Here is a 25,436-nt window from a genome sequence, read left to right on the forward strand (position 1 = left end):
CCACCCTGCAGGCCTGGGGAAGGCTGGCTTGGGCCAAGCAGCGGCCACCCAGGGGGCCAGCACCTGGCATATGCCTGACAGTTGGGCCCAGCCGGCAGGGAAGGTATGCTGGCAGGTGGCCGAGCCACGATGCCAGAATCTGCCTCGGTGTGTCCTCTGGGGCCTCAGCTGCCATATGCCTCTGTCAGTCCTAGAGGTCCAGCTGCAGATGGGACGTGGGGGCGGGGGGAGGTTGCCTAGGGTAGAGGTGGCTCTTGTTCTGGAGGAGGAGGCAGGTGTTGGCCACAGGAGTGCTTTTCAGAGACCAAGGGCTGGGGCTGGCCTGGAGCCTTCCTGACTTCCTCCCATAAACGCACGGGTCCACAGGCCTCCTCGTCTTTGATCCCATTGTGTCCTCCACCAGAGTTCCTTTCCCCTCTGCTCCTAAACCTGCCTATCCATGTAGGCTGTCTCAGACTCTGCATATTGTAAGAAGCTGTCCCTGACTTGCCTGGCCCAAAGTGAGAATCCAGCAGTCCTTTTCCTGGGGGTACTTTCCATGTTCTTTTCTGGTTTCTGGATCTGTTTCTGTATTGGGGGGTTCTGTGTTGCTATAGGGCGGGGGGGTTTTGTCTGAGTCATCTCATGGTTACTGGCCATCAGCCCAGGCCCTGCCCAAAGACAGCTGGGAAGACGTATGGAAGGAGGGAAGGCAGGGATATCCTGAGTCCTGGTTCCTGGACCCGTGGTCTCGTTTGGAGAGTATGGGGCCTGAAGAAGGATGTAGTAACAATCAACAGCAACTCCATGGCTTGGGTGTCTGTCATGTGCCTGGCCAATGGCTAAGTACTTCTGATTCATGTGCCAGTCCTGTCCTGCAGCCCAGGGTGATAGCGTGGGGGCAGAGGCCGCTGGGACATGGCAGGGCCAAGACTTGAACCCGGGGCTGCTGCCTACCAAACCTCTCATCTGTCAGGCAACAAATATTTTTGGAATAGCTTAAAAGGAAGAGATTAGAAAGGGTGAGGCTTTTAAAGGGACAGCAAGAACTTTTCTACCTCTTGGCCCTTGCAGGGACCCCAGTAGGGGTAGGCGGGGATGGAGTACAAGGGACAAATGAAAGATACCTTGTTGCTCCCAAAGTCCAGGCTGGTTTAATCCTGTTGTCTACTGTCACTGTGCCTGGTTCCAGGTTGGGGGTGAGGGGTTCATAAAGAGCCTGAAGAGCAAACCCCTTTTCCTGAGCCAGTGTGGGGTATGGAGTAGGTTAGGGAAGCTGGGTCCTGGCCAGACGTGGCTACTGGTGTGCTCACGGCCCTTGTCTTGCAACCTCAGTCTCCTGGGAGGTAAAATGGGGGAGCAGGACTGAGCAACCCCAGAGTGGATTCTGACCTCTTTCTGAGCCTGCCGGTTTGGGGCACACCTGTGTTTTCTCCTAGCTGGTGGCTGCTGCCATCAGTTCCAGTGTCTGGTGAGCCTAGGGCTCCCTGGTGGCTATGACAAGTTCCATTAACCACAGAGGTGGCAGCGGGGCTATTTTTGAAGCAGCCTGTGGTGGGGGAGTTTCCTTTTGGCACTGACTGAGGATGGGAACCTTGGGCAGGGGAAGTCCCGCACGGAGACAGGGCTGGCGCCTCTTCCTTCACCCGCCCTGGCATGGAGAGGCCACCCAGGTCCCCAGAGGCCCCTGCACCACGCACCCATCCTCTACCCTGAGCTGAGCAGCCCTTCTCCCAAGCTTCTCAGGAGCCACTTTGCAAGGTAATGGCTACTGCCCTGCCTCCGGCTGTGGGGAACCCCTCACTTTCCTGCCGCCTGGGGCTGCCACCTTTGCCCCGATGATGTGCCTGGCAAATGGCAGGGAAGCAGGCATGAGAGACTCCTGGGGTCCGGGCTCTTGGGCACCTGACCTGGCTGTTCCCCCTGCCACTGCTGCTGCTCACTTGATCATCGCCTGCCAGGAGCTGCCAGTGGGTCCGTGCCATCAGCCTGCGGTGACCTTTGTTGCCGCCCGGGTTCACACTGAGTGAGCATGGGCTTTGTGATGAGGGAAGCAGAAAAAGCAGGTTTTTTTTCCTCTGGGGTAAATTTTGACTGCGCCTGGGCTCGTTTCTGATAGTTGAGCAGTAAGTTTCCTGCAGAGATTCTCCCACCAGGAATAGCTATACCCGGGATGATGGTCATTCTCCTGGGGCCAGGGGCAACCCTACTGGGTTTCATCCTTCCGTCATTGGTTGTCAGGGCTGCAGCCATGGTCTGAGACAGGATATGGGGGTAGAGAGATTTCTCTCTGAAACTATCTGTTCCCTGGGGCCCCTGGAATGAGCTGGCCTGGGGACCCCAGCTTCTGTTTCCTGGCCTCCGGCATTTACACACTGGATGAACAGCCATTCACCCGGCCCTCCCTTTGTGACCTGCTCGGGTGCTTTGGTCTCCACCTTCAAGGAAATCTCCACTTGGGGAGAGAAAAATGTGAGCAGGTGGTAACAACATGGGGACAAATGCTGTGGAGCTGGGAATACCTGACTGGGGAAGTCCTGGGGGACTGCTTGGAGGAGGTTCCTTGGGTTGGGCTCTGAAGGAGCCAGGTTTGCCTGGAGGTATTTCATTCCAGGGAGGGGGAGTAGAGTCTGCTGAGGCCTTGAGGAGAGAATGAGTTCATTTATCTGAAGGGTATGCTCCTTGGAATGGTGGGGCTGCCTAAAGGGTCCGAAGCTCCTCAGCACAGTGAGATCCCAGCCTCCTCCAGCTCCAATCTCCAAGGATTGCCCCGAGCAAATGAGATTAAAACCCAGACTTTGGAGAGAGTTAGATCTGGGTTCAGACGCAGGGCTTGCCATCTCCTAGAGCCAGGGCCTTGGTGGGTCACTTATCTGTGCTTTGGTTTCTCCTTCTGTAAAATGGGGTCGTTGCAGACGTCATGGCAGGGATGAGCCGAGGTGCTGCATTAACCCCTTGCACAGCAAAGTGCTGGATATATATCTTCCTTCTCAGAGTGGGTGGGATGAGGCATGGCCTTCTGGACTTCACTGGGTCCCTGAGCCAAAGGCTTTTCCGCACAGAAACCAATTGTTTCGTTGCTCTTTTTTTTTAATCGAGATTTTATTTATTTGAGAGAGAGTGCACACGTGTGTGAGTGTGTGTGTGTGGGGGCTGTGTGCAGAGCGAGAGGGAGAAGCAGGCTCCCCGCTGAGCAGGGAGCCCGATGGTGGGGGCTTGATCCGAGGACCCCAGGATCATGACCTGAACCAAAGGCAGACACCTAACCAACTGAACCCCCCCCAGGCGCCCCTTCATTGCTCTTTTAACGGCAAAATGAGATGTTTACAGCTCCTACATTTTAATTTTTTTCTTCCAAAATTGAGTTTTATTATCTGAGCAGTTGGAAATGAAAGGTGACTAGGAATCTTCTCAATTTTATTTTATTTTATTTTATTTTTTTAAGATTTTATTTATTTATTCATGAGAGACACAGAGGCAGAGACACAGGCAGAGGGAGAAGCAGGCTCCATGCAGGGAGCCCGACGTGGGACTCTATCCTGGGCCTCCAGGATCATGCCCTGGGCTGAAGGCGGCGCTAAACCGCTGTGCCACCTGGGCTGCCCGCTTCTCAATTTTACAAAGGCTCTGGGCAGCCCTGCAGTAGGAGGGGAGGTCTGTTTGAAATGGCTTAGTGATTTCTGCCCGAGCTGGGACTGTGGAAACCCTGCACATGAAGGCACACGCTGCTTGCTTGGGGCTTCAGGTGCCTGGGAGGAACCACCGACCCCCTACCCCAACCAGTCAGTTAATGCAGCCAGCTCCCCCCACCCCCACCCCCGCCAGGCCCTGGGCAAGACACTGCTGGTTTAGAGATGACTGCAGAGATATGCTCCTGCTTGAAAGGCCAGCAGAGGAGGAAGAGAGGGTGACCAAGGAAGCAGTTGCTGCCCAAACTGTGGACTTCAGGAAGAACCCTGCTGTGGGGACAGCAGCGGATGGAGAAGAGGGGCCTGGGTACTGCCTGCCTGCCCCTGCACGCCCACTCTTTGGGGTCTGTTTCTTCTTTATGGATGGAAGGGTCTTGAGTCCCCCAGGCGGGACTTGACCAAGACCTCACAGGAGTGTTTAGCTTGAGCAGGACCCAGGATCTGTTCTGGAAGTGTGGGTGCTATATTGCCTGTGACAATCCTAGGACCCACGAGGGGGTGTGCAGTTGGGAAGGGGAGGCCCCTCTGTTCGGGGGCCTGGGGTGTGGTGGAAGAGTCGGGAAATGCAGGAGGGCAGGCCCGTGCCAGCAGGGCAGAACTTGGAATGCGTCGTGCAGCCGTGTAGGCCTTGTCCTGGAGAGCGTTGGCTGGGGAGCGGCAGATGGGGATTTGTGTGTTCAGGATGGTGGGGCACCGTCCTCTTATAAGCTGGCGGTTGGGTTATCAGGCAGGAGATCTGAGTTCCGCAGGCCCACCCTGTGAAGATGGGGCTGGTCATGATCCTACTGGTCCTGAAGCTGAGGAATCAGAATAGCATGTGTGGCTTTGGGGGTGGGGAGTGAGAAGACAGAGGACCAGTCAGGAAACCAGACGCTGTCTGTGGCTCATCCCCTGTGGCTCCCAGGCCCCCGTGACTCTGGCCTGAGATCTGGCTGCTTCCTGTCAAATGATGAGTGGGTAAAGTCTGCTTATCCCAAGATGAGAAGAGAAGTGGGGCCAGGGTGTGGGCAAGGGCACAGCAGCCAGAGCCAAACCTCTGGGCCAGAATTCATTCACTCACTCACTCACTCACTCATTCATTCATTTTCATTCACTCTTCCAAGGCAGTATGGACTAGGGGAGTCAGACAGACTTGGTTTCAAGTGTCATTTCTGCCTGTTGCCTGCTGTGCGACTTTGGGCCTGTCACTTAACCAGTCTGAACTTTCATATCCTCTTCTACACAATGTGGATTATAGCAGCCCCCACCTAGGGTGGCCATAAAGGGAACAAGGTATATACAAGGTCTGGGGTGTACCTGGTGCATATGCAGAGTGCATGCTCCGTCAGTGGCAGGCTGTCACCACGTCCTCCCCACCAGCCAGGCTGTGTGGGTAGGACATTCCTTCTGGTCCCACTCCCAGTCCTGGTCCTGGGACATGGAGTCAGTGGAGTTTCTTTAGGTGTTCACAGCCTTGCTGGTCTGGGACACAGGTTTAAATGGCAGCGTTCTCTGTGATATATGGACCCTGGCAAGTCATGTTTCTCCTCAGAGCCTGTGTCCTCCTCTGCAAAATGGGAGTGACGGTGCCTCCTGGGCTTCTTGGGAGATACTCAGATCACTTAGCTCAGGGGAGATGCTTGATGTGGATGTTGTCTGAGGCTGAAACTGGCACAGCCTTGACCCCACCAGCAGCCAGACCCCATGTCCCTGCTGCGCCTCAGATCTCCCATGTGGGAAGGGGTCTGAAGGGGCATGTTGGGCATTGCTGCCTGTGACACCTCTCGTCTCTGGGCTGGCTGAAGGCTTCCAGCAGCAGGCATCTATCCCAGGCTTCTGCTACCAGGGGCCTGCTGGACAAACGGAAATAGTCCCTGGTGCCCACGCCAGTATTGGCTCACTTATTCAGGGTGGGGGAAGAGAACTGTGAATGGAAGGTGTAAAGTCACTGAGCTAGTTTCCTGCTTTGGGAAAACAACTCAGAAAGCTGTTCACTCCACTGGAAGGGGCCTTCCTCAGGGAAACTGGTATGGGATGCAGCATCCAGTGGAGGCAGGGCAGGGAGACACCTTCCTCCATTGACAGGCCAAGAACGTGGCTAGGCTCAAAGCCTTGTGGCCATCAGGAGAACTTACATGCAGACGTCTAGAAAAGGACAGGCAGGACATGCTGTTTCCACCTCAGGGTTTGGGAACAAAATGAGACATAAATAAACACACAGTATATGAATGCACCACCATGAGACCCCCAACATACAGATTTTCACATGCATAGACCCCCCCAAACCCACCCCAAGCCAGGTCTTTGCCCTGAACCTTCCTGGGGTTTCAAGACTTGAGTCATCTTTCTTTTTCTTTCTTTTTTTAAAAATCTTACTTATTAAGGATAGAGAGCAAGCCAGCATGAGGGGCAGAGGGAGAGGGAGAAGCAGACTCCTTGCTGAGCAAGGAGCCTGATTCAGGGCTCGATCCCAGGACCCTGGGAACATGACCTGAGCCAAAGGCAGATACTTAACCAACTGAGCCACCCAGACATCCCTGGAGTCATATTTCATGGGGAGGGTAAGGGCCTCATGGACTGTTAGCTTCTACAAGGTGTGTCATTTGGCAGTAGGGAAAGGAGGACACGATTCCTCTAGATAAAGTTTCCAGAAATTGCGAGGCAAGGGCCAGGTGACAGTCTTGGTCAGAAAGGCCACTGCAGAAACCTCATTGCCCAGCCCAGCCCAGGAACTGGTCCCTTCCAGGGAGTGCTTGGATAAAACCCAAGCCCCAAATTAGTAAGAGCTTTATCTGATGGCCAAGCTGGGCAGGGTGGGGGGTAGTATCAGGGGGCTTTGCAAAGGTAGCCATAGTCCACATAAGCGATGACGGGGTCTGTTTCAGACCTGTCCCAAAGAGGACATGCAGGAGGCAGACAGAGCATGATCTGGGGACCAATAGCCCCAGCGGTGTCGCTTACCAGCTGTATGACCCTGGGCAAGGCCCCACCCTTCTCTGAGCACCAGTTCTCGTGTCTGCCACATGGAGAGGATCACTTCTCTGTTGCCCAGTGAGGGTTAGTGCTAATGACAGAGTCTCAGAGGACCGACCCATGTGTCAGGCTCTGCTGTAAGGAGTTTACATCTGTAAACACATTCGGTCCTCTCAGTGACCCTAAGAGGAATATCTTACTATTAGCCCCACTTTCGAGATAAGGAAACCGAGTCATTAGATGGTTTAATGAAGTCAGGCCAGGATTTGAACCTAGGCAGCTGGGCTCCCCAGCAGGCCTTGCTTAACCCTTAGGCAAATCCTGAGCTCATCCTTGGGCACCTGGTAGACACTCACTTTGGGAACCTGGACTGGGAGCTGCACTCTGCATCTGCAGAGCCCTTGCTCCGTGCAGAAGAAAGGCCTTCAGTGTGGCCTGTGGCTGGATCTCACATTCCATGCATGTTTGGCCTCTGACCTGGGCTTGGCAGGCTGGGCCTCATTGTTCTGCAACTTGGCAGGACCTGCCAGGGACAGGCAGCTAGCTAGCTCCCTGTGTCACCCGGAGATGCCTACATGTGCTGAAGGGCTTTCCCATCACTCTGCATCTGTCAGTCTCAGTCTCTCCCTTGGTCTTTCTGCATCTACACTCTCTAGAAAGCCGTTTGGGGCAGGAATCTCCAGTAGAGGGGTGAGGTTTCCACCTAGGTAGAGACAAACAGAATGTAAAGTCTCTGAAATGCAGCACTCCTAGAGAGCGGGAGGCAGTGGCTGTTCCCAGGAGGGGCTTTGGAGTCATTGAGAGCAAATCCCCTGTGCAGCTTATCAGCCATGTGACCATGAGCTTCCCATCTATAAAATGGGTCTACCGACAGCCCTAGGATGCATGGGAAAGATCTGGCTCACTGGAAAGGTACAGAGAACCTGCATTGCCTTCCTCCCAACCATCCCCCCTTCCACCTCCCTCCCCGCCCCATTCCACCCCTTCTCTCTTCCCCTTCCTTCCTCCTGCCTCCACCTCCCCACCCTTCCCCTCCCTGTATCCTTCCCCTTTGTAGTGTCCCTCTCTGACACTTGGGAGGGTGTGACTTGCAGAATCCTCCTTGGCTTCTTTCCTAGAACAAAGGCCCCTCTTCCTCACTGGGGAGGAGGACAGGGCACAGCCCTTCTTCCATTAGGTTCTAGATAGAGCAGCTCTTAGGAACAGTAATTTACCAAAGCTCCAGGGGGTTGGCAGAAAAGGTACCATGGACAGCAGAGCTGCATCACCCTGTGCCGTCCCAAAGGGCACAGACTCTGGGGGCTCCTATCCATGGGGCCCTTGTGGTGGGAAACGGCCCCTTGTGGCCCTCCAGCCTTGGGATCACCCCTGCCCACTCAGCACAGGCCCTGTTTCTGGGGAGAGGGGCTTGTTCAGTGGAGAGTTGATGTAGGAAGTTCTCAACCTTGTATATAAGGAAGGAAGATGATGAATTTGCCACTAGTAGCCTATGAGGAGTGCAGGGTAGTCATTTGGGGCAAAGATGCCACCGTGGGTTTGAGTCCTGGCTCCACTGCCATGGATCTGGGCAAATCTCTTAACCTCCTTGTGCCTTAGTTTTCTCTTCTGTAAACTGGGATAATAGTAGACTCTGTCCCCTGAGAGATAGGATCTGTGAAATGAGATGAAGGGTATAGAGCAAGGCCTAGCATAATAAAGGCACACAACTTTTGACATCATTATTATTACTGTTGTTTCTGATGAGGCCAGGGACCCCTTGGCAGTGCTCTGGGAGCCTTGTGAGAGGCCTGGGGTGGGCTCCTGAGTGTGTAGTCTGTGCCTCTGGGTGCACATTGGGAAGGTGCCATTAATATGACACAGGGCAAGAGGGATGACCTTGGCCGACACCTGCTAAGCCTCCGCCCAGTGTGACTTGCCCAGGCTCCCAGCTGGTGAGTGACAAGGCCAAGAGGCAAACCCAGGCCCACTGGCCCTGAAAGGCTGGGGTGAGCTTAGATGAGGGGAGGGAAATCCAGAGACACACATGCCATGGTCAGCCATCCATGTGATGTCTGTCGGCAGGTGAGCCGGTACCTGTGTGGGTCTGGCCTCTAGGCCGTTTTGGCACCTTCAGAGATAAAGACAGACCTTCTTGCTGAAGACAGTTCTCCTCCAGCCTTTCCCTGGGAGTCTTCCTAAGGGCAGAGGATGGTGAACATGTCACCCCCAGGGGTCTGGGGGTACAGCCCGAAGCAGCTGCAGAGCCTGCAGGAGTCTCCGGTTTTATCTTAAAATGCATGCGCATTTTACATTCTATTCCCTCCGAATCTGGTTTATTGCTGCACACACGTCCCCCCTGAGTAACAGAGCTGCCTCGGGAAGCCGCTCGTGTCGGTCTATCCTGGGGCTTTTCCTCCTGGTCCTCACTGTGTCACCCTGGGGTTGTGCTCTCCATTGTGGAAGCTGGGGCACAAGCTGAGGGGGCCATGGTTCCATATGCATTCCAGGAAGCCTCAGTGGCCCACGTGGAGGAGGGCTCAGTGAGCAGGGCATAGGCACTGGGAGACCCAGGGGCCCAGGTGGGAGGTGAGTCCCGCACCAGGACAGAGTCAGGGGCATGGCGGGCGAGAGAGGCCTCAGACACAACCCCACCGTGCCCTCCACCTGCCACCGATTCAAGATGAGAAAAAGAGCCCTATAACATAAAATGCCACGTTTGTGGGTCCATGTGGGCTCAGTCTTGGCAGCTTCACACACAGGACAGCATGGGCCACACTTGGCAGGACACAGCCCTCGCCCTGCACACGTTCCCTGTTGTGGAGGGCTTCCCTGCCAGCCTGAGTTGGGAGCCATCTGCTCCATGGGGCCTCGCTTTCAGCTGTCTACCTGGCGTGCTGGAGAGTGGCATTACCCTGAAGCAGCTGATGAAAGGTGTGTGAGGGAGGAGCTGGGCCTGTCCTAAGGGCACAGAGAAAGAATGGGCGCTGGACCCCAGCAGGCCCGCATGCAGGTTCTAGAAAGGCTTGGGGTCCCTTTGAGGGCAGACCTAGGGAGGCAGAGCTGGAGACTCAAACTCTGGGGTCATTTAGGGTTTGGTGGACATCCTCTGATCAAAAGGCATCACAGATATCCCCGAGCCTGGGAGGGCTGAATGCCACCCACTGTAGCTGGAAAAACCTACAGTGGAGAGGAAGGAAGAGATTCCTTTCCCAGTGCCCAGACACCCCTGTGTTAATGGGGGGGGGACAATGGTGTCTACTTGGGAGGTGTGTGCCATGGAGCTGGCTGAGCCCCTGGACCAGGGTTAGGCTTTCAGTTTGGCTGGTGGGTGTAGATGATCAGCTTAAAGAATGAAAGAAACAGAGTCTGTCTAGGGAGAAAGTGATGTCTTAGGTTGGTTCTCCAGAAGCAGACCCTGGGAGTGAGGAAACTGTAAAGGAGTTGGGGAGGCAGACAAGCAGGGATGTGATCTCAGACCAGACCCACTGGCTCCACCCAGGGCTCTGGAGTGTGAGTCACACCCCCAGAGTGTCCTGACCCAAGGCAAGGGCACTTTCATACCGGGCCTGTTGGTCATTGATTAAGGGTTGCCCAAGGAGCCACCAATTCCTAGGGACTCTGGCTTTCTGGAGCATATAGACAGAGCTGCTCCAGTAGCCTGGGCCAGTCCTTAGGGGCTCTATTTGGGATGTGTTGAGTCTGTGGGACCTCCGAGGTGGGGTCTGCTGGAAGTAGCAGCAGCCAGCTTCAGGGGCCCTCACCACTTGCCTACACTACGACAGGTCCCTCCTGGGCATCAGTCCCTTTCATTCTGTGCAGCCAGGTGGGAGCCCAGGTCTGGCCCTGAACATAGAAGGTGCTGCAGAAGTGTTTGTGGGCTTTTCCCTTGCATCCAGGAGGATCATGGTGGCCAGTTGCCAGCTCTCACCTCTGGCTGTGCAGCGATTCTGTGTGCCTCAGCCTTGGTACCAGAGGCAGTCTTCTGCTAGGGAGGCTGGCAGAGGCTGCCGGTGACACAAGGGGTGGCAGTGGTTCTGGGAATGATTCCTAGATGACATTTAGCTCTGGCCTAGGCACAGAGTGGATGCTTAATCAGGGATGGCTGCCATGGTTACCATGGCAACTGGTGACCAACATCCCTGACTCTCCTAGGGGCCTCTGATGCAGCAGCCCAAACCCTAAATGGGACTGCTCACTTGTACAGAGGGCTCTGCGCCTGCCTGGAGGTCTACGCCACACTGAGGGGGACCTATGGCCTTGGCCTTCCCTGCGTTTGGTGCACCAGGGCCCAGCAAGGATGGAGGTGTTGGGTCCTTCCTGCAGCTGCTGCATGCAGTCTCCTGACTACCCAGACAATCTGGGTTTTTGTGGGGGTGATAATGGGTACAGGGCTTTGTAATTCCCCCAGGAAGCACAGAGAACAATAATGTGGAAAGAACAAGGATTTGGAGCCCAGCACCTCCAAATCTGGGTTGAATCTGGCACCTCCTTTGCTGGTTGGGGGAGTGGGGGGCCATCATGAGATTTCTCCTTGGGCAGAGCTTGTCTCCCCCTCATCCAATGGGGATAATCCTAGCAACCACTCAGGCAGGGTTCCAGAGGGAAAGTGTGTCATGTGGGGTATCGAGTCCTAGCCCCCTGCTTCTGACTGGGTGGCTGCTCTGCACCTCAGCTGTAAGATGGGATAAATGGAAGTACCTCCTCCATCCCAGTGCCGTCAGGAGGAAAATGTGAACAGGCATGTGTATAAGAAAACCCTCGTTTTCTTTTGCAGCCCGTGCCCTTGTGAGGCTGGCATGCAGGATGGCCGGCCAGCCCAGCCACATGCCCCATGGAGGGAGCCCGAACAACCTCTGCCACACCCCAGGGCTGGCACACCCCCCTGACCCACAGGTGAGCCCTTTGCCTTTTTCTGCAGAGCACTGGGGATTCAGCAGGGACCGCAGGGACCACAGGGCCCTGAGGCTACTTCCTCCCAGCCCCTGGAGGAATCTCTCGGGCAGCCACTAGCTGGAGTCTCTTCTTGAATGCTTCCGAGGGTGGGAGTGGAGCTCACTACCAACCTGGTCAGCCCTTACGTCACCAGCAGCACTCAGAGAAGCCTTCTCTGTGCCAGACTCGGGCCCTAGTCTGCTCTTGGGATTTCCGTGTGAATGAAGAGCTTTATCTCAGCAGGGTCAGTGCTGGTTAGTAAGGCCAAATGGTGGAGGCCTGAGGAATGGGGAGAGAGTGAGGGGCTCCGGGGGAGCAAGCAGCCTGTGCATGTGGTCAGAAAGTGCTTCCTTACTCTCAGCTTGAAGTCAGCTTCCCTTTTGGTTTTAGCTGAGTCCTGGGCCTCTTTAGCCACTTTATCTAGAACCAGCAGGGCCTCAGGACACTTACCTGCTTCACTCTATGCAGATCCTCGGTGAGCTGGGTAGCCTCCTGCCACTTTTCTGAATATGGCTTCTGGGGATCCCAGCTGCTTGTATATGCCCTGCCTTTGCACCCACTGTCCCCTGGGCTTGGAGTGCTCTCCCCGATGCCCCCTCCAGGCCTCAGTCCAAATGCTGCTGCTTTTAGGGAGCCTTCTCATTCCACCCCACTTCCTCCCCCATGCCGCACAGGCCCTGGGTTATGGCCATGGTGTCCCACTGGGGCACCGGTTCTGGAATCTGCCTCCGGTCCTAAACAGAAGAACTTCTGGGGTGAGGCTTCACTGGTCACATCATCCCAGGCCGGGCCCACAGGAGCCCCTCGATGCCTGCTGAATTAATGAACTTCAGATACCCGTAGTACACCCCTACAGGGCTATGCAGGAGACAGACCCAGGTCTGCTCTTAGAAAGCATATAGCCTCATGGGAGAGAAAGATAGGAAACAGGGCAGAATAACATTGGGGGCCCATGGAGCTCCAAAAGGCACATGATCTCAACTAGATGACCAGAGAGGCCTCCTTGAGGAACTGGTTTGCAGAGGCCTGGAAGGGGCAGGCTGGTCAAACCAGCCAGGGCCAGGTGCTACAGGGTCTGTGGGCAGCCTGATATGATGAAAAATAATGTGCAGGGTTGTTGTTTTTTTTTCCCCAAAGCTATGAGACCTAAATCAGGGGGAGACTCAGAGACAGCTACCTTCTTAAGCCCTGGAAGGCTTGTCGCAGCCTCTGACTGCCTAGTTCCTGTTGGAGGACTTCGGGTAGTCTGCTGTTTGATCTGCTTGGCCAGGATTGCCGTGCAGTTGTACAGATACACACTGCACAAAGGTGCCGGCCAAGGAGACAGATCAGTGTGAAATCCTTCTACACCTGAGTTCTCATCAAGCCATGCTCACTGCTGTGGAGCTCCACCAGTCCAAGAGAAGGGGCACGTTTATGGATTCATGCAGCAGTGAGACATGTAAACTGTAGATATGGCATCTACTAGGGTGTGTGTGCGTGTGCACGCATGTGAGAGAACACACATACAGTGTCCAGGGGCATCTATGCTGTGTGTACTCTCTCCAGTCTGATTACCGGATGGGACATGGGCCCATTTCCCAGATGGAATTTGGGAAGGCAGATCCCAGAAAGCCCAAAGGCCCATGGACACTGCTGGTGCAGAGTCCACCAGGACATCTCACTGATGGCTGGGGGCAGTGAGGCCTCCTTGGGTAATGTAGCAATTTGTCATATTAAGTCATTCACTAACAATTGAGTCTCCCTTGATTAATCTCCCAGAATTAGCCAGTTGCATTTTGAGTAATTAGGGTTAATTACAGCCTCATTTGGCAGAGGAGAGAGCCCGTAATTATTTCACAAACAACGTGAGGTGGCTGCGGCAGCGGTGGCGGTGGCAGTGGCGTCCGGGCGTCTGGTTGCACATGTTGGAGTGGGTAATGACACAGTTAAGTGGAATTAGACACAATTACTCGTCGTTGGGCAGCGGCTGTCGGCGAAGGGGCCCTCAGTCCTGCCAGCATCTGGCTGGATTTGCAGAAACGGGATGCGCAGCCACGTTGACACTGCGCTGCTGCAGGTCCGGGCGGGAATGAGGTTGGTTGGGTGCTTCCTCTCTCCTCCATTCATGAAGCACTGGTATTAAAATGCCATCTAGGGAGACATCACGGCCCAAATCTTGCCTGTTTCGAGATACAGAAACACCTCAAATTGACAGCAGAAGCATTTTCCTTTATGGCAGGAAGCCCTGCTGTTTCCTTGAAATCATCCCTAGAAGAAGGAGTCAGGGCCCATGATGGCAAGAATACTGTGCTCTGGACCAGGCAGGGCTCAATTCCCAACTCCATCCTTCACCAGCCAGGCAACGTTGGGTAAATGAGCTGAGCCTCGGTTTTCTCATCTGTAAAATGGGGCCATGAAGACTAACGAGATGGAATCCCTTCAACCCCCAGTATAGCATCTGACATTATGAATGTTAAGGAAATGTGTGTCACTGATTTTATCCTTCTATTTTATTTTATTATTATTTATTTTTTTAAAGATTTTGCTTATTTATTCATGAGAGACACAGACACAGGCAGAGGGAGAAGCAGGCTTCCCACAGGGAGCCCAGTGTGGGACTCGATCCCAGGACCCCGGAATCACAACCTGAGCCCAAGGCAGATGCTCAACCACTGAGCCACCCAGGTGCTCTCATCCTTCTATTTTAACATCCATTTTAGTTTTCATGGCTCAGGAGCCCAGAGCTGAAATGCCCACAGTATAGAAAGAACAACTTAGCAAACACTCAGACTGGTTTTGTTAACTTTTTACACCCAAGGCTAGCAGTTTGTCATTTCAAGGAGCTTTCTAGCTGTGAGAGTTGTCCGCTTATTAAAATACATCTGCTCATGTATTTTAATTTAATTCCAGTGAAATCACATGTGGAATTATTGAGGTTTTAAATGAATGAATGAATGCATGCATGCAATTGAGAGAAAGAGCTCTAATGCCTCATGCTTTATGATTTTACCAATTTGCTGCAGAGCATTTTCATCAGGAGTGAAACATAGCTGATCCACTAAAAACCACGTGAATTTCCAAGAAGGAGAAAGGTGCTCTTGTCTGAGAAAGCCCTGGTTAATGTATCTTCCATCTGGAAAGTCTTTGCAAAACTGCCAGGGCGTGCCAAGTTCAGTTATATTGGGCCCTATTCAGAGAAAGAGGAATGTGCCTTACTTTTCTGGGGATGGGGATGGCTGCCCCTGGATCTGAATCACACAGGCCAAAATCTTTATGAAAATCTTCTCAAAGCAATGTTGGTAGTTAGGTAAGATTTAATGACCAAATATTAGCAGCTATTAAAATTCAAGAAGTGTTTGCTGAAGTGTTGTAAGTTCAGCAAGTGCTTGTCTCGTTTCTGCCTTTGGTCTGCCGACGAGCCCCACACAGAAGTTAGGTACAGACAGTGTGAGAAGTGGAAAGCCCCATGGAGGGACAGGCGGATGCTGAGGCAGCCCAGAGGGTGGGGTGGGACAAGGAAAGCTCTAGAGAGATGACAGGTGGGCTGGTAACCATCAGGAGTTTGGGACAGGCGAGGAGAGGAGAATGTCCCAGGAAGAAGAGGAAGGAGACAGGCCTGAAGGTGCAGGTCCAATGAGGTTAGGCAAGTGTTTAAATACCAGTGCTTGGTGGGTGGTTGAGTGTCTGCCTTCAGCTCAGGTTGTGATCCCGGGGTCCTGGGATTGAGTCCCACATTAGGCTTCCCACAGGGAGCCTGCCTCTCCTGCTGCCTGTGTCTCTGTCTCTGTGTTGCTCATGAATAAATAAATAAAATCTTTAAAAAAAATACCACTGTTTGGTTGGGGGAATGGCTGGTGTTCCTGAAAGGCTGTATCATCTGAAATGGAGTCTATCGTGAATGAAGGGTGAGCCTATTAGTGGGTTTCAGGTGGACAAGGGAGCTTGGGTTTTAGAAAGATTGCTGGTTGCTGGTGCTCAAGGCACACTTAGGGTGAAAATAGGACGAGATGAGGAGGCCACTGCCGTCCCCCAGGTAAGATGATGCCATGGTCTTAAACGGCTGGACATGGGGAGAGAAGATTCCAGAGACTTCAGGGAGAAAACCGACTGGACTTGGTAACTGAAGGGATGAGGGAGAACAGAGTCCAGGATGTATCCAGACTTCCAGTGGGATGGCTCATTTTCTTTACGGCTTTCGCCTTTCAAGTCTTGGCTTGTAAGTCATTGGCACTGGTTCCAGATTCTCTTACATATGTTTAAGCTCAGCTTTCTCTGAGCTCAGTCAGTGGGAATTGTCCTAAGAGACCCACTGCACTGAGATGATTCTAGGCTTTGTTATCAGGTGACTGTCATGTTTGGGCATCTTGCTCACTACTCCCATGTGCTCCTGGCTCTTGGAGCCGTGTGTAGACTTCCAGGTTGGGACAATCATGGCACGGTGATACCTGGCACTTACCTCCACCTTCCTACCGGCTAGGAACTAGGTCTTACTCAGAATTCTATTTTGCAGGGGTGGAAACTGAGATAAATAACATGTATGCTTTGCTCTTGAGGAGCAGAGCCAGATGTCTCTCCATGTCCTGTGGCCCCACAGCACCGCTTGTTGTCGTGAGGTCTTTGAGAGGGAAGATGAGCTTTGGGATTGAAGTTAGCCAGATCATGCAGAGCTGAGTGGGGTCGGCCTTGGCAAGAGCCTGACAATATGGACTCTCTGTAAATCATGCCCTTCTTCCGTGGAACACAGATTTAAAACACATCACGATATACACATATTCTGAATCCATTAGAACTTCCCTATGCACAGTGTCAGATGGCTTTAAAGGTGAAATTCGTTTACAGGAAATGTCATTCTGATGAAGTATGCTTTTTAAAATCACAGAAACAGTTGCCTTAAAATTAATGATGCATTGCAAATATCAGGGAAAAAAGACCCATTCAGTGTAAAGATGATTAAAATTCAGGTCAGAAGTCTGACTTAGTCAGGCTAAATTTTTTAATGAGATTTCAGAAAATTAATTGGGCGAATGCATTTTTATTCTTTTAACATGTAATTTTATGCTCCTGTTTTTTAAAAAAGGATCTGTTGATGACTGAAGCTTATTGTGGTTCAAACATTTTAAACTCAAATTAGCACAGGGTGGGAGGTGTTTGTGGCCTAATTTGATCTGACTTGGAGAAGAGAGTCTGGGTTTCTCCGAGCTTGCCGGGGTGGGGGTGTTCTGGAGTGGTTCACCAGTACCACCCCACCCCCACCCCAAGTCCGGCCTTGGCCTGAGAAGGCTGGCAACATTTCTCGAGGGGCGTGAGATTGGGGATAGAGATGACCTGGGGACCTTGACCCTCTCCTTGGCTCCTGGTTCCCCTGAGCCTCATGTTGTCCAGGGAGTTGCTCCCAGAGGTTCCTCTCTGAGATAGTGTTCCCCCTGGGACAGTGCGGACCCCCTCCCTCTGGCCTGCTGGGGCTGGCAGCAGAGTGCAATCAGCATCCCTGCCGCCTCCTCCCAGCCTTCCACCCATCTGCTCCTCCTCTGGTGGAGAACTCAGGGGCTCCCATCAGCATAGTCCCAGAAAGGCGAGATGAGTCAGTTGTCTAGCATGGTCCCTTGGCACACAGTCCTGGATGACCTGTGCAGGGGACAATGAATGTGCAGGGGGCAGTGAAGTCAGAAGGCTACAGGGGCATGCCCGCGTCACTGCTCTACTGCAGTCAGGTGATTATGGCTGAAGACCTCAGAGCCTCCGTTTCCTCATCTGTAAAATGGGGCCATGAAGACTAAGTGAGATGGGATACTTGAAACCCCCAGTGTGCATCTGACATCACGGGTATCATTGACCTCACTCTTAGATTTAAAAATTCATTTTAGTTTTCACAGCCAAAGAGCCCAGAGCTGAAGTTGACCTGCAGTGGGGTGAGGATTATGTGGGCAGTGGTCGCAATAGCTGTGGACTCCCTGCCTCGGCTTGTCCCCAGCCCCTTAGGAGGCAGTTGTGCCCCTGGTCTGTGCTCCGCAGACACCCTTAATGACGGCGACAGCCTAGGTAGCTCTTCCAATACTGAGTCTGGCGCTCTTCCAATATGAGGCTTCGTTCAGTAACTTACCACCACCTCCCAGCAGCCCTCGGAAGCAGGCATTGTTACTACCTTAGTTGTACACATGAGGACACTGAGGCCCAGAATGCTTGTCCATGGCCCCAGCCAGGAAGTGCCAGATCTGGGATCTGAACCCAGGCCTCTGTACCCCAGCATCAGTGTCTCAGCTGAGGGAACTGGAGTAGTGGTTCCCCCCTCCGCCAACCTGTGCCCCCAGGCTCATGCTGATTTTCCCCAGGAGCCTACATGGAGCTCGCCCTGGCCTCAAGCTTGCCAAGCAGCTCAGAGCTCCCAGGACCCTCGGCACCAATATCACCTCCTGGATTCTCAGAGAAATCCTGGGGCTGATATTGCTAAGGTCCCCCTGTCGTGAATGGACTTAGCTGCAGGGGCACGGGTGGAGCTGGCTGAGGGCTGACCCAGGAGGGGAGGAAGCCCTCCTTGGAGGTGGCAGCGGAGAGAGGCCTGGCCTTATAGGGCAAGAGCTCCCTTCACCTCTTCCCCTTCCATTCACAGCCCCAGAGTTAAGTGAGAGTCAGGGCTCTGCTGGCTCAGGCACAGTGCCCCGTGTTCTGCAGTGCTCCCAACCTGGACAGAGGGCACTCGGGGGACAGGACCCCATCCCAGCCCCTGTGAGGGTGGTGGCGTCCCCACCCCGCCCAGACCCAGATGGTGTATCTCCTTCACACGTGGTGCTGCTGCTGGAGGAACCTGCCCCGCCCCCTCCAAAGGAGCTCATTCCTCTAATTAGGTTGAATGGGTTGTGACAGGAATTGCAAATCCATGTCATTGCATATGCAGATGTGCAAGTGGAGTCTAGGGATGCCAGCTGGGATGTCACCCCCACCCATCCTCCAGGAGCTTCCTTAGGGCAGCGTGGCCTTTGGGAACACATCTCCGGGGTGGACAAGAGCGCGCTGGGGACTCCAGCCACTAGTGTTGGTTGAAAGCCCTGTGTTTGCATAGTGGAGACCCTAGGAGATCGCGTCCCCCAAACGTGTCACTGTCCCAGCGGGGAAACTGAGGCCCATGGGGGGGGGCTGCCCATGTCAGCTCTCAGGACAGCTGGCTATAGATCGTCAGGGAGTTCAGGTCTCAGCTCCCCACTGACCAGCTGTGTGACTGTGCCTCGGTTCCCTTCTTTATGACATGGGATTAAAAAGTTCTGCTTTACAGGGTTGTTAGGTGAGTGTAGTCCCCAAATCTGTGGAAGCAGCCAGCAGAGTAACTGCTGCATGGCAGGTGCCTAACACACCATGGTGTGCCGTTAGCCTCATGGGCATGTGTGATCCCTCCAGGTGTGAGAAAGTTGCCTTTTTCTGAGGGTATGTGGTGTGGTTTTGGCTGCACTCAGAAGTGACAGTGGTTGTGTCACAAAGTCCCACAGTGCACCAGGCTGCTTAGAGCATGTTCCTTTGTGTCATTTGACAAACATGCCCCGTGCTCTTGTTCTGGGCAAGTCAGAGCCTCAGCTCAGGGGATACGGAAAGGACTAAGACAGGAGCGCACTTTTGGAGAGGCCCATGTTTGGGGGGGCAGGGGCTCAGGTGACTGGAAGAAAGAAGCCAGCTGAAGCAGGAAGCATAGACCTGGCTAGCCATTGGGTCTCAAAGGAAAAGCAAAGGAAGAATCTGGGAGTTGTGAGGCCCCATGGTAGAGCTCAAGGGGCGGAGACTCCAGAGTCCCCAGGCCCTGGTTCAGATCTCTCCCATTACTCATTGTGAGGTCTGGAGCTGGTCACTGCCTCCATCCCCCACAGCCTGTTTCCTGAAATGGGGATAATGATGTTGTCAACTCACAGGGTCATGGGAAGGAAGTGTTCTGCGTGGTGCCTGGTACACAGTAAGTGCTCAATAAATCCCCACTCTTCTTACATGGGTGCTTAGTAAATAGGTAGGTTAATTGCTGTTAGTAAAGAACTTCCTTGACAGACACTGGCACAGGGTGGATAAGATGACAGTCTTTCTCTTCCACCAGCCCTCCCTCCAGCTCAGCTCCCAGTAGGGAGAGTCTTCAAATCCCTCACCAGGGGAGGTAATTATGCCTCAAGACTTGAGAGTCAGGGTTGGCCCAACTGCTACCTTGCTGAGGGAACAGGCTGCGAGGCTCAGACTTCCATCACTCACTTCTAGCAGGAGGGTTTCCTTGGCACAGAGCTGGGTCTGGGCAGGTTCAAAAAGGCTGAGAGTGGGGGTGAGGAGGAGCTGCTTCGGGGTCCCCTCTCCTGCTCCACCCTGCTTGTCACTCATAAGGACCACTGAGCACCTCCTGTGTGGGGGGTGGGGAGAAGTTCAGCAATCTCACGTGATCCTTACAGCAGCCCTATGAGACAGGTATGCTTCTACACCCCTACTTTGCAGACAGGAAACTGAGGCAGAGTGGCTTGGGTAACTGCCCAAGATCACCAGCCAGGGACCCAGGAAATATGCATGAGGAAATATATATAAGGGTGCTTATCGCAACATTATTTATAGTGACAACAGATTGGAAACAAGCTTACTGTGGAGTTAGAGTCTGTGGTTATTTAAATCCCCTTCAGTTGAAAAGATCCATCCTTAAAAAAGCAAGTCTCAGAGTAATAGGTTTGCACAATTCTGGGCTTTTAAAAAGTACACCATCTCCGTATACGTGAAGATTTGTTCATTCAACAAATGTTTATTGAGTGCCTACAATATGCCAGGCACCATTTTACGAGGCACCCCTGCTAGTGGTTGGGAGTCAGACAAGGTAACTGAGTGAAATACCGTATTAGGAATGCTGGGAGACAGAAACGAAGAAGGAAGAAGAGCTGGAGAGTGTGAAAGGGACATAAATGCTGAGGCTTCCAAGGGACATTCCGGGCAGAATGGCCAGTGAGAGCAAAAGAGGATGGTCAGTGTGGAAGGACAGAGTGACCAGAAGAAAGTAGCAGAGCAGCAGGATCGCAAAGGTGTGAGGAGTGTGGGCAGGCCAGTCATATGGCATCTTAAAGGCTTCCTCAGTGGTTGTCAAGTGGGGACTTAGAGTTACCCTACCAGGTAATTTTTTTTAAGATTTTGTTTGTTTATTCATGAGAATACACAGAGAGGAGAGGCAGCGACACAGGCAGAGGGAGAAGCAGGCTCCACGCAGGGAGCCCGACATGGGACTCGATCCCGGGTCTCCAGGATCAGGCCCTGGGCTGAAGGTGGTGCTAAACCGCTGCGCCACCCGAGCTGCCCCCTACCAGGTATTTTTAACATTATTGGCCTTACTGTGATGACGTGCGTTTTTCCTTATCTCTGCCTGTTTCACACTTTAAATTGAACCCATTCGTGTAGTAAAGAAAGAGAAGGAAAAAAATCAAAGTTGATTGAGAACAGATGTCCTGCATAGGATGGTAGTGACCCAGGCTCCCGCCAGGGCTTCTTTGTCTAAAGGTTGGTATTCCAGTGAAGGAGAGTTCCAGAACACAGCCCAATAAAATACCTGATCTTCCACCCTCATGGGTGCTTCTGGACCGAGTCTGGAAGAGGCATTTTCACATCAGAAAATTCAGACTTACTCCTTCCTGTTTCAGTGGGGCTCTCAGTGTTTTCTTGCCCCACCCCCTACTTCCCAAAATGAACTCTGCAAATGTCTCCGTACCCCTTCTACATGTGAGACCCTGTTGTTGCACTACCACCTGGCCGGGGAGGGTCCCCTAGAGTGGCCAGTGGGGCCTGTAGCAGGAGGAGGGCCTGTTTTGCCAGGCTACTGTGGGGCAGACCAGAGCCATGGAATCCTCCCCCGCCCCACCTTTCTTGGCACCCCCTCTGCACCTTCCCCCCCAAGCACTTTGCACGTATGTTGTAGGGATGGTGAGGGGGTACCTGGCCACTGCTGCCTCACCTGGCAGCCTCATCCACAGGTAGATTTTACTGTTCGGTGGTGGGTTTCAGTGCTGACCCCTGGAGAGTCATCATGAAGTGCCTGGATTCCTCATGTCACTATAAAGGGATCTGTTTGCCTAAACAGTGGGGTCAGCATGGTAAGGCTGCAGATTTAAGCTCCGTTCTCTCATCTCTGAGATGGAAGTGGCCACCCCAGGAGGGGAAGTTGCCACATCTGACAGTGACTTGCAGGGTGAGGGTTGGGGCCTCCATGTGGGGGGCCGTGGAGCTGGTGAGACCCAGCAGGGCCTCCCTTGCTGTGTGACCTTGGTGGGTCACGTCCTTCACACCTTAATTGCATCTGCTTTGCTTGCTGGCTCCAGTGTGGGCACAGGGATTCAGGAGTGAGCAAGGTGGGCAAGGTCCCAGGGAGCCACTTTAATGGGAGCAGGAGGTAGAAACAAGCAAACTAATGGACAACCAGGTAATGAAGGGTGGTGGTAAGTGCCATGGTAGAAACCAGCGGCCCTGACTTCTTATGTGCAGAGTGGGGTTGTTGTGGTGGCAGGGGGTGAAGGAGCCTCTGATAGTGATGCCCGTGAAGTTGGCAGTCACGGTCCCTCCTTCACCTTGGAGCAGCGCTGCTGGGGTCGCTGGGTTTTGGAAGGGGCCCTGGCTGCTTAGGTCCTGGCCCCTCATTGCAGCCTGGCTGGCCACTGATGCCCTCTGTCCCTCTCCTCCAGAGACACCCAAACACCTTGTCTTTTCGCTGCTCGCTGGCCGACTTCCAGATAGAGAAGAAGATAGGCCGAGGACAGTTCAGCGAGGTGTACAAGGCCACCTGCCTGCTGGATAGGAAGACCGTGGCTCTGAAGAAGGTGCAGGTGAGCTGACTCCCCCATGAGGTCAAAGCCACATCACAGGAGCTGGCTTCTGTGTCGAAACATTGTGGCCCTGGGCCAATTCTCTCCCCTTCCTTCTTTTCCCCTTCCTCTGAAGTCAGGACCCAGCTCACTGGGCCGTGGGAAGGATTAGGTGGGCTTCTGATGATGAGCGTTCATTGTGAGCCATAAAGGAAGAGGAGCATACATTGAAGACCACTGTATACCAGGTCGTGCCTTGAGCATGGTCCTGTGGGTCAGGGTAGTCACCCCACTTTTCAGATCAGGAAAGTTGCAGGGGTGTGAGTATTTATCTCACCCGGCCCAGGAGCGAGCTGAGGAGGAGCTCAGGCTCAGACCCGCACTGACTCACCCTGGGTCCTGCACTTGCTGGTTGCCTCTGAGCGTGATGAGAGCTTTTTCTGGTCTCTGTGTTCCTCCTAAACAGAGGGAGGGGCTCAAGCAGGCGGCTTGTCAGCCTCAGAGTCCAGCTAGAAAGCATTTCCATGAGAGCCACTGGGCCCGGTTGAACAGTGCTTTGCCGCAGGAAGTGGCTTGAAATCCTCCAGCAGAGCTTCCCAAGACCTCTGTTTGCTTATTTGTCCTTTAAGAATGAGATGAACAGCCTGGGCAGAGGAAGCCCAGGAGAGAGAAGCCCGTACCCACGGGTACGAGCCAGGCAGTGAACTGGTATGATGGTTTCTTTGGGCGTCTGCAAACTGTATGGGCAGCTGCCGCTCGCCAGAGGAGAGACGGACCCCTCTGCTAAAGAAAGGCCCATTTGTCTTCCAGGAAGGGGCTCACCTGGCTCTCTTTGTCCTGCTTTTTTGTGCCATGCAGGGTTTTGTGGTGGAGACCTTCTGTTTGCTGCCGTGAGTCAGGAGGGGCTCTGAACAGGCACTGAATGGGCCAGGGTGCCAGGGGGCACAGCACCAGGTGCTGTGCTTGCAACTTCTCATTCAGTCCATGTCACCACCTGTGAGGTCAGGCTGGGCTGTTGGCCCCGTTTCCAGAGGTGAAGACTGAGGCCCCAGAACATGTTTCCTGGCCTGCTGCTTACCAGCGGGTGACCTCAGTGAGTCACTAGACTTCTGGGTCTTCCTCTGCAAGTTGGCACCAGCAACTCCTGCCTCATGGGAGCTGCTGTGAGATTTCAGTGCAGAGTGATCGGCACTCAACTGGCATTGATGAGCACCTGTTGCGTTTTGGAGGTCCCTCGGCGAGGGGGTGGGAGGGCCAGGATGGACGTTCCCATCCTCGTGGCTCCCGGTGGGGGCTCTGGGAGCTAGGTTTTAACCACCCTTTCTCTTTTTCCTCTCATCCAAGATATTTGAGATGATGGACGCCAAAGCCAGGCAAGACTGCGTCAAGGAGATCGGCCTCCTGAAGGTGAGCACCCTGGGCTGAGCAGGAGCCCCTCACTTCCTCGAGGCAGCCTGGTCCCCAGACAGGACCACATAATGGCCATCACGGCCCATAGCCTGTTAGGTTCGGAAACAACAGCCTTTTGAAGGTGATGGCTCATTTTCTTTTCTCCTGGTTGGGTGGGCATGGACCCCACCCCACCTCTTCCCAGCCCTCATGGCACCCCCAGACTGTCCTTGCCCCACATTGATTCTACTTATGGATGGTAGTGCCTGGCACCAAATCACTGCCACCCGGGAGATGCTCCCAACTGGGCTGTCTCAGCAGGGCCGGCCTGGGCTGCTGGAGAGGGCCCATAGCCAGGTGTGGGGCGTAGGGTTCCTGGTGCTGGAGGGACCCAGGTTGTCATCCTGTTGGGCTCTTCCCAGATCTCCCAAAAGACGAGGCAGGATGTGTAACTGGAGATGGCTTGTACAAAGGACAGATGTGCCCGGCACGTCTGGGGTCGGGGATGGTGGCATCTTGAGGTGTTTCCTTTTCCCTCCCTGCTGGCTTCCTCATTGGTCTCCCCAGAGTCAGAGACGACAGAACTTTCTAGACTAGACTTGGCCCCAGCCTAGGGCTGCTCTCTCCTGGAGATTACTCCCTATCCCCAGGCTTAGGACATACCTGGGGTCTCAGAGGTGATGGAGGAGGAGGAATGGTACAGGCTTTAGAGGCCCAGGAGCCTGAGTTCAAATCCTGATCTTTATTTATAAGCTGTGTGGCCTTAAGCACTTAGCCTCCTGAAGCCTCAGTTTGCCCATCTGCTCAGTGGTGAGCAGTGGTGCCCTCATGGGATGTGGGCAGTTGGAGAAATATAAATAAAACGGTATCTGAAGAGGGTTCAGCACAGTAGAGCACCCAGGAGGCGCTCACTTGGTGTTCACCCTTTCCATGAGACAGAGGGCTAGCTCGGCAGCTTCCGGTACAGTGGGGCTGTTGGTGGCAATGACACGGAAATCCTACTGCGAGATTCCAGATAAGCGGTTTGCACTGCTGGGTCTGCCCTCAGCTCCCAGGCCCAGTCCCCACCCTCAGCGACTCCCAGGCAGTGGGGAGCAGGCCAGCAGCCCAGGGTGCCTGTTGGAGTGATGCTGGCCAACCCAGGGCCCAGGGAGTGCAGGAGAAGCCCTGCAGAGGCCAGGGTCCTGTCCCAGAACCCGGAAGGCTGACATGAGCCTGCTGCAGGATCCTGACAGTGTGGAATTGGGGAGGCCAGGGGGTGGTGGCCTCGGATGCCACACTCAGGAGGTGGGACTTGAATGTGGCCAAAAGCAGGGGAGATGTGGCCCAATGTGATTTGTGAGCACTTGCTGGGAGGGGACCCTGGCAATTTGGTCAGGGAGGCTTGTAGGGAGGTGTCAACCCCATATCATAGGTCAAAAAATTCCCTTCAAGTAACGTTTTAAAATTTGTACATGATGGTCAACTTTGGGATCCAGGTGTAATCTCAGGACTCTGACCGATTACCCAGCCCTGAGCTGGGGACTGACTGTCCCAGTCACCTGCTGTCTCTCTCCTCTTGTGGCCAAGAACATACCTATGCCCTTGCAATGAGTAGGGCACCGAGCCAGCTTGCTCTGGGTCACTGGGCTCCAGTGAGGTAGGCCAGGCTTGGTGGGACCAGCACCTGCTGGGGTGGGGGCTCTGTCCCTTCCTCGGGCTGCAGTGTGGCCAAGAGCTGTTGACCATGGCTTGGGAGGTGGGCACACCC

At 53.9% G+C, this 25,436-nt stretch overlaps 1 protein-coding gene across 5 annotated transcripts in view; it reads left to right on the plus strand.

Annotated features, from left to right (window-relative positions):
* NEK6 (NIMA related kinase 6) overlaps positions 1-25,436 on the plus strand; it is an 83,071-nt gene that overhangs the window by 26,843 nt on the left and 30,792 nt on the right. For all 5 annotated transcript variants that reach the window (XM_077850623.1, XM_077850619.1, XM_077850620.1 and 2 more), the window contains 3 exons: positions 11,374-11,492; positions 22,178-22,318; positions 23,642-23,704. In XM_077850623.1, the coding sequence (XP_077706749.1) occupies positions 11,403-11,492; positions 22,178-22,318; positions 23,642-23,704 (294 nt within the window). In that variant the 5' untranslated portion in view covers positions 11,374-11,402. The remainder of the gene's footprint in view (positions 1-11,373; positions 11,493-22,177; positions 22,319-23,641; positions 23,705-25,436) is intronic.

The sequence above is a fragment of the Canis aureus genome, chromosome 16 (assembly GCF_053574225.1).
Source record: "Canis aureus isolate CA01 chromosome 16, VMU_Caureus_v.1.0, whole genome shotgun sequence".
In the NCBI taxonomy this organism is placed as follows: Eukaryota; Metazoa; Chordata; class Mammalia; order Carnivora; family Canidae; genus Canis; species Canis aureus.